The following is a 14505-nucleotide window of genomic DNA, read 5'->3' on the forward strand; positions in this document are numbered from 1 at the left end:
TGGCCGATACCTGGGGCCCTGGATTGTATCGGACTACTAGTTTTTGGCTTTTTCAATTACGTGCGTTCCGACCGTTTTCTCAGTGCAATTTCCCTTCTGTTTTCTTACGCGTTCCGCGGTAATTGATAGCTTTGACCGTTGCCAGTCTAAGAACAATGAACAAGTTCAATGTTAGTGCTCAGAAACCTTCCTCTATCGGTAAGGTGAAGTCGAGTCATCTGACCCCACCGATGTGCTTCGACGATTCGTTGCGCAGTTACGCATCAAACCCTTTCTTTGATAACTCGCACAGATTCATAGTCCGCGGTGATGCTTGAATCTTCCACGACCCCGCCGCACACGGAGTTGTATTCCAGTCATATCCCCGCCGACGGGCAGCAACCGGAGGCCTAGCCCGCTGCAACCGTGTCCAGATGGTGATTGGTGGCTATGAAGGCACGCTGAGATATGTCATCCCTAGCACTCAAAGGTACGACATACCATGTTTTACACAAAAGGTGCCTCTTATTCCTTGCTGGCAGCCCGTGTTGACCAAGAACACCTCGAGCCTGCCTACCTTTTCCAGCTGCAAATCTCCATAGGATCATACAACTCACCCGCAGCGAAGACGAACAATTCCTGCGGGACTACATATACTCTGATAACATTTAGAAAGCGCACAACTTGAAGTTGAGCCCTGCGTGAAAGGCGGGGCAGTGGGCACCTACATCAGAGACAAAAATTCCAGATTTGTCTGAAAATGATACCATTGCAGTTAGTGCAGGGGCCAATGATTGGTATTCTAAGACAACCCCTTCAATTGTTCATCAGTTGAAGAACTCGGTAAAATATCATGAAAAAACAAATGCAATTATCCTCAGTATTCCATACCGCAAAAATCGCAAATTATCGTAACCACTTCATGGTTAAAAGAAATGGAAGAAAAAAAATGAAAGAAAATGAATGGTTAGTAAGAAATGAAGGTATTCTTACTAAAAGATTTTCGAATGCGTGAGAGTTAGTATTGATACCGTGTATATCACTTAAGTTGGCCGGCCTTATAGGTGAGGAGCTGCTTAGTGAAAACTATGTTCTGATTTCAAACCATTGCCGCTCTATGCATTAGTCAGGAGGATGTTTAATGATTTTCGTAAATATGTAATGATTTTCGGTAAAACTAGTCTTAATGCGTATTCTTTGAAAAATTCGCTCCCTAACAATTTATATTTCAGCAGTAAAAAAAACAGTTTAAAACTTGTTTCCAGCAACTTCGGACGAATATTTATCGAGATGGCAAAAACGTCACTGATGCGCCTTGCAGTCTTCCAAGCCCCTCAATAAACACGGACAGAAGTCTAGTACAGACTACTACATTTCCTGGAGAAAATACAGAAGACCGGGAATCTAGGAACCAATTGAGGAGCTTTTCGGAAAACGGGCACATTGCAAAAAATCGCGTTCGAGAAAAGTGCATTTCAAGTTCCAATCATTTTTGGCCACTGATGGTACCTTTCATCGCAGCTTGGACTCCCGATTTCGAACGCGAGTCACTGTCAGTGGCCATACAACGATGATCGAAATTTTAAATGCAAACGCAAATCAACGCAACTCAAACGCAATTTTTTGCCAAGTGCCCTTTTTCCGGAAAGCTCCTTAATTACATGATTTTGTATTCGTGCAAAGGTGATTTCCCGGTTCTTGATCGTTTCGTTCACTTTGATTTTGGGCAGAGCTCCACAACGGGAGGTCAACAAACCACCGTATTCGTAATGCGACTTTCAAGCAGTTCCCCTTTTTAAAGTCACGTAGAACCCATTTTGAGGGACCGGGACTTGCCTTTATATGCAGTGTCCGGGGCCGGGCATGGGTTTTAGCCATGACACGACAAACCCGAGACCTGCACCGCGGATTCAGCGCGACCGTCTCGCGGAATGAATTATGAGGTCACCCGGAAAAAAACTTCAAGTCCACTGTTTGAGCTTTTTATTCGCCGACTCGCTTCTCCTCTGCTTGCAAATCTCACGTAAAATAGTTACACGTTACGTTAAAAGTCACGTGTAAAGTTAGCCAGACTGGAAAGAAGACAGGCTATTACTGGTCCGAGGGTCATGTTTTGCGGCAGTGGTGATCAATTTCAACAGACCGGGCACTGCTAACTTCTTGATATACACGGGGTCCTGAAGTTAACGTACTTAACTTTCAGGATCGATTTTTCGGCTCGAAATATGACTTATTTTCCTGTACACATATGGCCGAAAAGCCACACACTGGTAAAAGAAACCTCTTGGTTCAAGAGTGCAGTTTCTTGTCGCCGGATTTAAATCCGGCGACAAGAAACCGGCTGCAATGGCCTGTCTCTCCAGCGAGAGATCTCAGCGGGGTGCAGTCTCCTGACCAATACCTGGGGCCCGTGGTTTGTATTGGAGCACTGTCAGTTTTCAACATCTTTAATCTTTAGAGGGTCGAGTGTGTACCTTCCCTCTAACTAACTTCTGTATTCCCAATAAACACTTTCACAATGTCTCAACCCCCCAACAAGAAGAAGAAAGTGGGTCGGGGACCAGGTGCTAATCTAGGGGATGGCCATACTCCTGCTCCTTCAAGTTCAACATCCTCCCCGCCTCCAGCTTCCGCCCCTTCCGATGGTGATCGTCATCGTATGGTCCTTAGACCTCGTTTCGGTGAGAACACCATTGAATCACAGCACCTAGTCGGCGTTGTATCCAACCTACCAGCTGGCCGCGAGTACGCAAGAAGGAGTTTCTTTGATCTCTCTAACTACATGATCAGACGTCAAGATGTGCGCATCGCATATCAAGCTGCAATGCACGGCACAATCATACAGTCACAAATTGCCCGACCTTCATCCACTGCTGGTATAACTGTCTACCCACCTATCTCACTGGTCATGGGAGGGTATGAGCCACAGCTTAAACTCACAGTTCGGCACCAGATGAGTTTTTAATTACCCGTGATTGAAGGCACTTTAGCCGAGGACGCCCTAGGTACCTTTGTTCCCGGAGGCATCCCAGATGACAAGAAGTTGACCGCAGCTTTGTATCCAGTCCTAGGCAACCTGAACTTGACCCGGCTAGTAGCCCCTCTCGTTAATGGGCCAATGTACCGCTACGACAATAAGTGGTTATATGCTAAGGGCATTTTTTATGCATTACTCTTGGAACGGTGTCTTCAAGAGAATATCCCTTTACTGTACCCGGTTTACCCTTTACCGTTACAAGTGCAGTTCGTTGATATGACTGCCATTAACGTCAACCAAACTGACATCTCCGACCCCCTTCAACGCGGTGACTTTGCGTTGTTTTTAGACGTCACGTTTGAATTGAATCAATGCAAAATCCGCTTGAAACAAGAGTTCAAGACTCTTAAATCCGGCGACAAGAAACGGCACTCTTAAGTCAATGCACCGCGGCATTGGTCCAAGAGGTTTTTTTTACCAGTGCATATCTGAGCTATTCGCTTCCAATGATGCGAATTCTGCCGTGCTAAGCAAAAACGCCGTGAATCCATCAAGATTTTCCCGCATTTTTTGGAACTTGGCACATTATGAAATGGAAACTATTCTACCCATGCACCTCAAATTTTCAGGTTAACTTCTTGATAATTTCTGGAAAATAATTTTGTCCCCCTAGTAAAAATACCGTCCCAAGGTACACAAGTTTTTCTGCGACGCTGCATTGCTTCGAAAAAATTTAAAATGAAGTTAACGGCGTTTTTGTGTTGCACGGCAGTATTGTTTTCCTCCACACTGATGTACCTCCTCGTAATTATGTTGTAAGTGGCTGAAACTTGGAGTGGAGAGTTTTTTTTTTTTTTTTTTTTTTTTTTTTTTAGCGTACTGTTAATTTTTCGTGTTTCTAAGGGCGCGCGTCTTCGGAAAAAGCCGTTACGATTGTTCTCGGATTTTAAAATTGCGATAACTTTATTGGTAGATGGTTTTCGGAAAAACAGATAACGGCACGCACAAGAGCGCACAAAATCAAGTAGTACAGGTTCTTATGTACTCCCGTGGAACGGTAAGTGAAGCAAGTGTGGAAAATGTCTTAATCTCTTCATTTCGATGCGTAGAAAAAGAATTTCGATGTTGTCAAGCTCAATTTTGCGTCCAACCCCCCCAAAATCAAGATGGCGGCCAAAATGGGGGCTCGGGGGGTGAAAATTATGGAATTTGTTTTTGATGTCATGATTGGGGTCGATTCTTATGTAATTTTGGTCGTAGAATCCGAATTTGAGGTTCAAAATGCTCTCCGACCTGAAGGGATGCCCCAAATCCAAGATGGCCGCCAAAATTTCCGCGATAGGGTCAAAACTGCGATACGTATGTAAAAGTGCCAAGTAGGGTGTCCTTGGTAGGGTTCTTTGGGTCGTAAATTTCACCTATGATGTCAAAAACTTACCACGGATACATTGAAGCCCAAAAAAATCAAAATGGCGGCCAAAACGGCTGCCGTTGCGGACTGAAATATTTTGTTGAGGCAAATATCGTCGAATGAGGTGTCACTGTATAGGTTTTTTGGGTCGTAGATTCCAAAAATGAGGTCTAAATAACAAAATAAGCTAACAGAAGTTCTCTAAAAACCAAAATGGCTGCCATAATAGCAGCCGCCCAGGCATTGAGAGCGTTTGAACAGGTATATACACTGTTGATTGAGTTCATTTGTATTTTTGGGGGGAAAGATCCTAAAATTGAAAACAGAAGTTATCGGAAGACCAACTTTGGAGATATCTGATTGCAATTTATGTAAATTGAATGACATATCTTGAGGCAAGACCTTATTATTAGTCTTTGGAAAGGTAACGATGTATTCACTTACCTTCTTCCCCGCTATTCAGTTTTATAGAATCTTCCACCTCGGAGACGAAAATAAGAAAGTATTTAATTGAAAAATGCGAAAACTGCATGGTAGAGTAATTAAAATAAAAGCTGTTGCTGAGAAATAGGTAAGTAAATGAAGAGGCTCCAATTAGTTTGAATGAATTATAATTGAGCACTTCAAAATTAGTAATTTATGAAATGTTTCAATACATATACTGAATGATGTGTTAGGAGAGTGCATGCAGTGCAGGTGGAATGTGGAGACAAATTCACAATGTTTTGCAAAAGAAGCATTAAAATAGAGATGATTGTCAGTTTTTACCTGATTTCAAATCAGAAAGATAAATAAGCAGTGGATAATATTATGCAAATTAACAAATTGCGCCCAGGTCCATCAGAATTAAAATAACATAAAAAAGTTAGGAGCTGAGAAAAAGACACATAGAATTGAGAATAATAGATTTACAGAGACGAGGAAAGATCTGCATTGTTTAACAGGAGGAAAACTTAAATGGGAACTCGATAAAAACAAATTCGTTATTTCAAGATGCCGAAACAAAATTATTATTTTCGACTGAAACTGTGAACGAAAAAACATCTAACTAAATAGAGGCGAAATGACTGTTTTGGGTTCTCCTAGCTCAATTTACATACTAAGAACTAAAAACTAAAGAAAAAGTTCAACACTAAAAAAGTGTAAGTATGAACCAAAAATACATGAAGTCACAGCACTTATGAGATCATAGAAATTGTGTCATTTTACTAAAAAAGAACACGATTCGCCCGGGAACTGTTGTTAATAGTTTCATTAGCCTCGTCTAGGTAATTGCTAGTACGCACAATTGTATCGTGCTGAAACATTCTTATAAGACTGAAGAGTAGCATAAATGAAACACCAATGAATATACTTTGAAATACGAATATAAATACTAATAGAAATGTCTTTGCATGTGCTTTCAAATCTACAGAGTAGATCTTTATATTAGAATGCAAATGTACGGAAAAATAAATTGGACGAAACTTAAGTATTGCAACATACTTACGACTTACGACTACGAACAGAACAAAAATTAGTTTTACTCAATGAGTAGTATAGTAATTACTTAAGTAACAATGTACCTTCTTTGGAACATATTCAGTCAATTGGTAAAATTAGTAACCGTTGTTCCTTTCAACTACAGGATCGTAGACCACACTGTTGCACCATATTCATTACTTTATTTTTTTTTTGTAATGAAGCAAGGATATCAGATGGTGATTCTTGTAGGATATTCAGTGCTGAATTTGAATATGCACTTTTTTCATATCACAGCCGAATTTTTCGGATGATTAAAGTTTTTCCTAAACAACGTAATACTTCAAAAAACTGGTGCATGATGTCATTTCTGGATTCAGCAGCTCATCATCTGGGATCCTTGTCTCAGTATAGTCGTAAACCTGAGCCTTTTATTTCAACTTATAACGACAAATGACCAAAAATATATTTTTGAAAAAAGAATAATAAAAACAGATTAAAAAAAAATAAATAATGAAAAACAAAATAAAACAAAAGCGGTAACATTATTTTGGCGACATGACTTCTGAAGTAATGTATCTAGTCCTCTTCATCAGAAGAGAAGTCAACGTGATCGTCCTCGCTGTCATCTTCGGACGTATTAGTGCAGTTAGTTAAATCACCGTTACAAACGCACATTTCTGTGCAGGGCAGGCCATGAGCACGGCAGCTACAATTCTGGGAACATTTTGAGGTCTTACATGAGCACTTTATCATATCTATTAAAAATCCTGGAGCGCTAAGTTCGGATGAGAGGATGGGCTCGAAACCATTTTTAGATTGCATCCAGCCATGATCTATCGGTGACGGAAGGTCTTGTAAACTCCTAACATCTTGGTGCCATACCATGGCCTGATAGTTTGCACGTTTGAGTGCGGGCAAAAGTGCACTTTTTGTTGGTGGAAGATGATCGTCAAACTGATTTTTTTTGGTGAAGAGATACCACCTTGCCTCACCAATGTCTTTGATGGTAGTCTTTGGTACGTACAGTTGACAAATAAACTCCTCGAGTGTCTTAATAATTTCATCCGAGAGACTCCGACTTTTACCTAAGTTAACTAGAGCCTCTAGGGCCTCGTTACTGCAATTTAGGAAGCATTTCCACCAAGAAGGTTTGCCTTTGTTGGCGAAAGACCCGGTGGTATCGCAACCGGATAGAGCATGCAGTCCCGGCAATGCCGCTGCTTTAAGGGGTCCAAGAGAATCAAATATAGGTTTCAGACTCACAAATCTTCTCATTCCAACGCCCATGAAAATGCCAGTATCTTGAGGAAGGACTAGGTACCTCCGAAGAGCAAGAATGAAAACATCAGTGTCGGGCGAGAATATGTGTAAAGCGTTGCAACCGTTCTCAGCTACGTACTTGCCGTGTAGTATGATTTTTGTGTCGGCTTCTTCGTGATTGCTTGCCAGCTCTTCAACACTTTTGTGAGACGCTTTTGCTGTAGTGCGCCAGCTCACGACGACCTTTCTCTCATGTTCAGAGGCGTGCTTTATCAGATACTGCGATAGGAAATCAGTCAGTTCATCTTTTGTGTTTTCATGCGATAACAGCTTTTTCATGGAAGTGTTGCTAATGTTTGTAGTTGGGAGAATTTTGTATTGGCTACGTCCAGAGACACTTTGTCGATGATTTCGAATAGCTTCTTTTAGAGATCCTTCTCTATATGCATCGAACACTATGTGCACTTCATCGTAGTTTGAAAACTTCTCGCTGGTTATCTTACAAAAATGTTTTGCAAGTTCGTCACACGTTTTTACTGAAGATGGCTTACTGAAAGTGTGCAAGAGTGCCATGCCGTCCACGATTGCCACCTTAATCGAAGCGTGTGTCGAAGGACTCTGGTCGAGGAGGTCGCCGTCTGGATCTGTGATGGCTGGCGGAAGGGCCTCCAACACTTCGGCAAGCTTGTATTTGGCTAAACAATGATGCAGGCCTCCAGCAGCCGTAAATAGAGATTTTGGAACAGCAGATAATTCATAATTTGATATGCAACTTTTCATATCAATGTCTTGCCTAGACCGCGAGGCAATCATCAGGCGGGACAATAGAGCGGTATCTGTTTTTATCTCGATAATTTTACCTTTCATGTCTACTCTCGCCTTTTTACTTGCATATTTGCTGGTTTTCAATTGCAATTTCTTAAGAGGGGACCAAAATGGTACAACTTTAGTTTCTATCCTTTCTTTGACAAATTTCATGAACATTTCTTCTCCTACATCCTTCATTCGTTTAACATCATGTTGAATGTCCTTTTGGAAGACTTGTTGCGTGACTAATTGAATCAAGTATTGATTGCGGCAGGAAAATGGGTGAGTGCTTGCCTCAAAGGCGGATTTCAAGAGCAACACATTTTTATCTTGTCTAGATCTAGTTCGCTGTGACATGCCACGATGCTGAGATGCCTCCTCATAGCTCTTTAGATTGGCAAATTTTACTAAATTCGATGAAATTCGAGTTAATTCGACGTCTGCCAAAAGCAAGCGAGTTCTTGCAGCCTCGTTCAGAGTTAAGCCGGTCAAGCCTCCTTGCACTTTTAAACGGCGATTCTCGTGCTCTAATGCCTCATCTCCTCCAAGTGAGGAGAAAGGAATTTTACTTTTATTCACGACCCAATTACCGCGCATAAATTCATCAAAAATTTCAGGGTCCGAATTTTCTAAGTTACTCATTTCAGAAAGATATAACGCAATCATGCGCGCATAATTTTGTCGGTCAAACGCGAAGAAGAACTTCACAAATTTTCTGAGAGCTGCAAGGGAGAGAAGCCAATCGCAGGAACGGACAGCTCTTAAAAAAATAAACATGGTTTCAACCATCTCCATGTAGGTTATTGCAAATTCAAATACTGGTTCATTCTCGGCTCTTTTAAGACAAAATTTTGACAATTTTTCAAGAACTTCACCATTTTTAATAGCATCAATTAAGGCTGCATTTGCTTCTTTGAATTTTTTTGAGTCTCCATGTGCAACAGCATTATTTAAATCTGAAATTTTAGAGTCAATAATTCCATTTATATTTTCATTCTCTGTAAATTCGTCTAATAACATTAGAGATAGAGCTGAGAAAGTAGTGCCGTGAGCATCTAGTCCTCTACGAATGTGTTTTCCTGCTAAAATTTGTCTTGCGGTTGCAGTTCCATAAAGCTCACTATCAACCCAAAGATCTGGAATCCCGCTGTTTTGAAGAAAATCGCCAATAGTGCGTAACATCGCTATTATAATGTGAAGTTCTCCCGGCTTTAAAATCCACTTTTTCTGATATTGTTTGTCTGCCATCTCGATTTGTTTCAGCGGTTTGTACAGCGCCATGTCAACTGTTACAACAACTTTCTTTTCCGCGCCGAGTACAATTCGGTTAATTTCTTCAAATCTCTTCATGAAAGTTACCTGAACTGCATGTTCCGTCGGTGAGAGGGGAATAATGGGTAACGTTGATACTAAAAAAATTGGTTTAGGTTCAGCAAACGAAGCCATGTAACCAACCCATGTCAAAGATGCTTTCAATGATGATTCAGTTTCTTGATCCGCTACATTATTTTTCATCTGGAGAGGTAACTCTTCTTCATCTTTTTTGATAATTGTGCTTCTTCGATGGAGATACCACGCAAGATTACTTAAGTGAGACTCACTTACTTTCGTTTCGCCGCACGGTAAATCTAAAAGTTTTGAGGGCTCAGGGCAGCAAGAGCCCCAAGATGATGGCTTACGGAACGAGGCAACGTAAGGAATAACATCAGTGTAGTTCTGAAGAGAACAACCAACAGACTTTTCCAACTTGAAAGCTGCAATAGGTGCATTTTCTTCTTTGACTTGATAAAGCGTCATAACTGTTCCGTGAAGAGTTCTTTTGCCATCCGGCGTATCCTCTTGAAAATCAATGTTATCAGCGGCACAATGAATGAATTTTCCTAAAATAATATCCGACGGAATGTAAATTCCAGAATGATGCTGCATATTTTTAATTACACTATTGGCAATTTGAGTCTCTATTCGCAATACCTTAAGGTAGTTAATCGACAATCCAAGTTTGCTTAAAAGCTCAATGAGACTTTTGTCTCTGGTAGACTTGTGGACGAACAACCCCAGACCGATGTTTAAAGGTGTTTCACGAATACATCGCACGCGTGCGTCCGTTTCCATCCTTGCTTGTCTCCTTGTAAAACAGGAGCCAACAAAAATTTGAGACAATACATCAGATCTTTTCTCTAAATCTTTACCTCTGATGCATTCGGTCTCTGTAAATATATTCGTATCACCTTTGATGCACCATTTAAAAAAAGTTTTGACCTCCTCCGGCACAACTTCTTTTGTGTTCTCTGGAAATGACCCATCGAAATTCCAAGATTTTTGTTTCAACACTTTGTCTCTTAAAATTCTAGCTGCTTGGAATAATATTCTATTATTTTTGTCCAACCCCTCTCCGTCTGTTTCGGCTATCTGAGCTAACTTGTCTCGAGTTATTTTCACGGATACCCTCTCTGATTCGTTCAGTCTTTTAGGTTTAGAAAATTCAACGCCGTCCCCTGAAAGCTCAGTCTCAATGAACGTCTTCAATAACCTTCTGTGCATAATCATGTGTTCCTCTACTTCGTGACTGAAGCAAATTTCCCGGTATTTTTTTTCAACATCTCTCATTGATAAAATGTGCCCATTTTTTAATGCATCGCCCAATAGATGTATAAATTCAATTTTGGAGACACTAGAGGCAAAATCGCATGCTTCATTACAATCAACGAAAGAAAATTTCCTTAAAATATTCAAGACGTGCTCTTGCCAGCAGCCTTTGTGATACATCACGTCTATAGCGTGTGCATCTTCAGGATTACCTGCCTCTGCTAGACGTACAAGGAAAGTTGCATTTTTGCTGTATTTGATCGCTTCATTTAAATGTTTCCCTGCTCTATCCGTGGATACTTTTCTTAATTTGTCTTTAGAGCAACCTGGACCATCACAGAAGAAACAGTTTGATTTATTATATGTGGGCACTTGAGCTCGAGTTAGAACTTTTCTAGGTGGTGTAGGTGGGTTTTTCTGAGGGGAATCAGGAGGAGGTTCAGTTTCCTCTCTCTCTTCTTGGCTCCTTTCATTAAATTTTTTCTCCAATCTATCACACAAAGTCTTATTTGTCATTTCTGCATAACAGCTCCTGTGCCATTTAACACCCTTTTCCCGCAGATCTTCTACAGTGAAGCCGTTAAATTTCTTTTTCAGCTGATTAACTTTTCCATCTCCCCAAACCGAGCGTTTATTCAGGCATGAAACCAATTTTTCCCATGTATCATTTTGTGGACTGAGTACGAGACTGTCGGATGATGTAGTAGCACAAATGAAACACAAATCATTCGTAGAAAGCCTCCTTTTTTTAACAGGAACAGAAACCTTGGAAATGTCCTCATCCATTTTTCATGTTCAACCTGCACAATGTTTTCAAAAAGGGTGTTAGGAAAAAGCAGGAGAGGGAATGAAGTTCAGAAAGAATTGAGCAAGCGCATCAACTTTAAAGTAAATTGATGGGAGGAGGAAGGGGTTAGAATTGTCAAAAAAATGAAAACCAAAATGACCCATGAAAACTGATGGAGTAAAAATTGAAAGGAATATTTGATCTGAGAGGGATATTTGATGAGAGGGATATTTGATGAGAGGGTAAGTTCAAGCTCAAGTTTGTTCGCTGTTTGTGGCTACAGCTCTCTGATGAATGTAACTCATGTATTTATTTTCGTCAACAAATTGCCAGAAGTGCAAAGATTTCCAAAAGAATGTAAATTTAGCTGAGCTGTAATCATTGCTGAAAAGAATACATGAAGAAGCACAAAAAGCGGAGACTGAAAATGACAGAGATGTGGCAACTATCAGAAAATGAGTTAATTTTTGTGAAATTTGGCAACACCGCAAAAAAATCTGCCAGAGTTTGGTGCGATTGAGCTCTCACATCTTACATGCTTTTCATGCAGTTAGTTAATTCAGGGCATTCCTGAAACCTGCGTACGCATACAGTTGCAAAGGGAAGGCACAAATAAAAAAATCAATTCCCCCAAAAAGTTAATTTTGTCTAGAGCATTCGTGGTGTTAACTGGACTACATTTTGCAATGTGGACCTATAGATTCCAGCCCAGTTTAAAAATAACGTATGTGCCATTAGTTTCCCTAGGCACATAAGTGTTTTTCCAGAAGAGCCAGAATTTATAGTTCCAAATTGCAAAATGCAGTCCAATTATAAAGGAAAATTGTAAATAAAAACACTGAGCGAAAAGATTGAGGTTATGTCTCTTCCAACACCTGCTTCGAAACACTGGAACCTAGATGGCAATTATAGTACTAGAAATGTAAACCATATAAACCTGAAAAGTACTTTTAAGTGAATGAAATTTTCTCTCACCACAAGCCTCCTTTCCGAAAGTGAAGTGGATGACCAAGCGAGGAACCTTCAAAACATCGCCACTGGCGATTTCCTCGAGCACCTGTGACTCACGCACTGCAGCACGCGAAATGCGCGGGAAACGCGCACTAACGTGTTGCAACATTTCATGCTAATTTCAAATGATGACAGAGGTGCCATTTCCTTGCTTGCGTCCGTATGATTTTTCGGCATGAATATTAAAGAAGATACCAAGTCACACGCGTGTGACTCGTATAAGGATCCCTGTGCATGTCCACTTACCCTTCACCCGTGCGGTTGTAACATATAAATGCTACATGATACATCGCATTTGCAAAATTTTCATTCAGTAGATCAGTCACATAAACATGTTAAAAGACGCACAACATTGTTAAAATTAATGAGCAGACTTGTTAATACTGTGTCTTGGAATTTTTTTGCAACTTTCCCCCCATTTTTTTCATAAGTATGGTCGAAAATTTCCAAGGAATGTGTTACAATTTTCTTTCAAAAAAGTGCAAACGCCGCAAAATCTTGGCAACGTTTCATTTCACGTTGAGATGCATCCAGAAAAGGCATTTTATTTATATTGAATATATTTTTAACTTTAATCGGATCAAAGACGCATAATATGTGACAGCAAAACTATCATTTTATATTGAAGATAAGTTTTCTAACTTGTTTCCTACCTAAGCAGCAGCCATTATAGCAACCATTTTGGTTTTTAGAGAGTTTCTGTTACCTTATTTTGTTATTTGGACCTCATTTTTGGAATCTACGACCCAAAAAACCTATACAGTGACACCTCATTCGACGATATTTGCCTCAACAAAATATTTCAGTCCGCAACGGCAGCCGTTTTGGCCGCCATTTTGATTTTTTTGGGCTTCAATGTATCCGTGGTAAGTTTTTGACATCATAGGTGAAATTTACGACCCAAAGAACCCTACCAAGGACACCCTACTTGGCACTTTTACATACGTATCGCAGTTTTGACCCTATCGCGGAAATTTTGGCGGCCATCTTGGATTTGGGGCATCCCTTCAGGTCGGAGAGCATTTTGAACCTCAAATTCGGATTCTACGACCAAAATTACATAAGAATCGACCCCAATCATGACATCAAAAACAAATTCCATAATTTTCACCCCCCGAGCCCCCATTTTGGCCGCCATCTTGATTTTGGGGGGGTTGGACGCAAAATTGAGCTTGACAACATCGAAATTCTTTTTCTACGCATCGAAATGAAGAGATTAAGACATTTTCCACACTTGCTTCACTTACCGTTCCACGGGAAGCTTTTTTTGAACATAAGAACCTGAACTAAAGGGGGGTCGGCAGAACACAAAGTTTTCCAGAAACGCGACATTTCGACGCAACAAAATTTTGAAAAAGTTTCAGAATTTCGAAGTTCCTTGCTTGGGTACGCAATTTTTACTGCGAAGACAGCATAGCGCATAGGTCACTTGAGGAGCATTTTCGGGCATATGTGTCCAGGAGAAAATGTCATATTCTGAACCGAAAAATCGATCCTGAAAGTTAGGTACGTTAACTTCCGGACACCCTGTATGTACAGAAACCGACGGTTGGATTCGCCTGGTGCGACGATGATCATACGATGGTATTAAGGCATCATTTTTTTTCCAGGTGAAATTAGTTTGGGAAACCGTTCGTCGCTATAAGTATTATCGTATTGAGCTATCGAATATTATTTAATGTTGGACGTTTGGTTTCAGGTGGAACTTCACTGATTTTTTTCATTCGTTCATGATGATTTTTCGGATACTGTGCGGTGAGTGGATCGAGCCTCTGTGGGACTGCATGAGAGCAGAGGAATATGATGTGAGTAAAGGAGAATATATTTACTTAAGTGTGTTGAAATTCATGTTTATGAAAATATTCATATTGTTAGTATGCTGTTACAAATGCGTGCACTGGAAAAAAACACATTGGATCTAGAGTCCAGACACTCAAAAATATCGACAAGAAAAAATACTCTTGATTTATTCGGATTTATGCTTAAATCATGAACCAAGCCTCTTAACTTGAGCTTGGAGCTTTGGATTAAAGCTTAAATCTGATTCAATCAAGAGTGGTTTTTCTTGCCAATGTTTTCAAGAGTCTGGACTCTAGATCCAATGTGTTCTTTCATCCAGTCTGGTATGTAAATTACATATTAAAATTTCAATTAAGAGTATTGAATCAATACGTGAAAATAACATGAGTGTACTTGAAATGACGAGAAAATATTAAAACAGGA

General features: G+C 40.2%; 1 protein-coding gene across 2 annotated transcripts in view; it reads left to right on the forward strand.

Moving 5' to 3' along the window:
* The window catches only part of NaCP60E (Na channel protein 60E), a 362748-nt gene that overhangs the window by 290214 nt on the left and 58029 nt on the right, over nt 1-14505 (forward strand). For both annotated transcript variants that reach the window (XM_019053311.2, XM_072305268.1), the window contains exon 14: nt 13982-14087. In XM_019053311.2, coding sequence (XP_018908856.2) covers nt 13982-14087 — 106 coding nt within the window. The remainder of the gene's footprint in view (nt 1-13981; nt 14088-14505) is intronic.

This window comes from Bemisia tabaci, chromosome 10, assembly GCF_918797505.1.
Source record: "Bemisia tabaci chromosome 10, PGI_BMITA_v3".
In the NCBI taxonomy this organism is placed as follows: Eukaryota; Metazoa; Arthropoda; class Insecta; order Hemiptera; family Aleyrodidae; genus Bemisia; species Bemisia tabaci.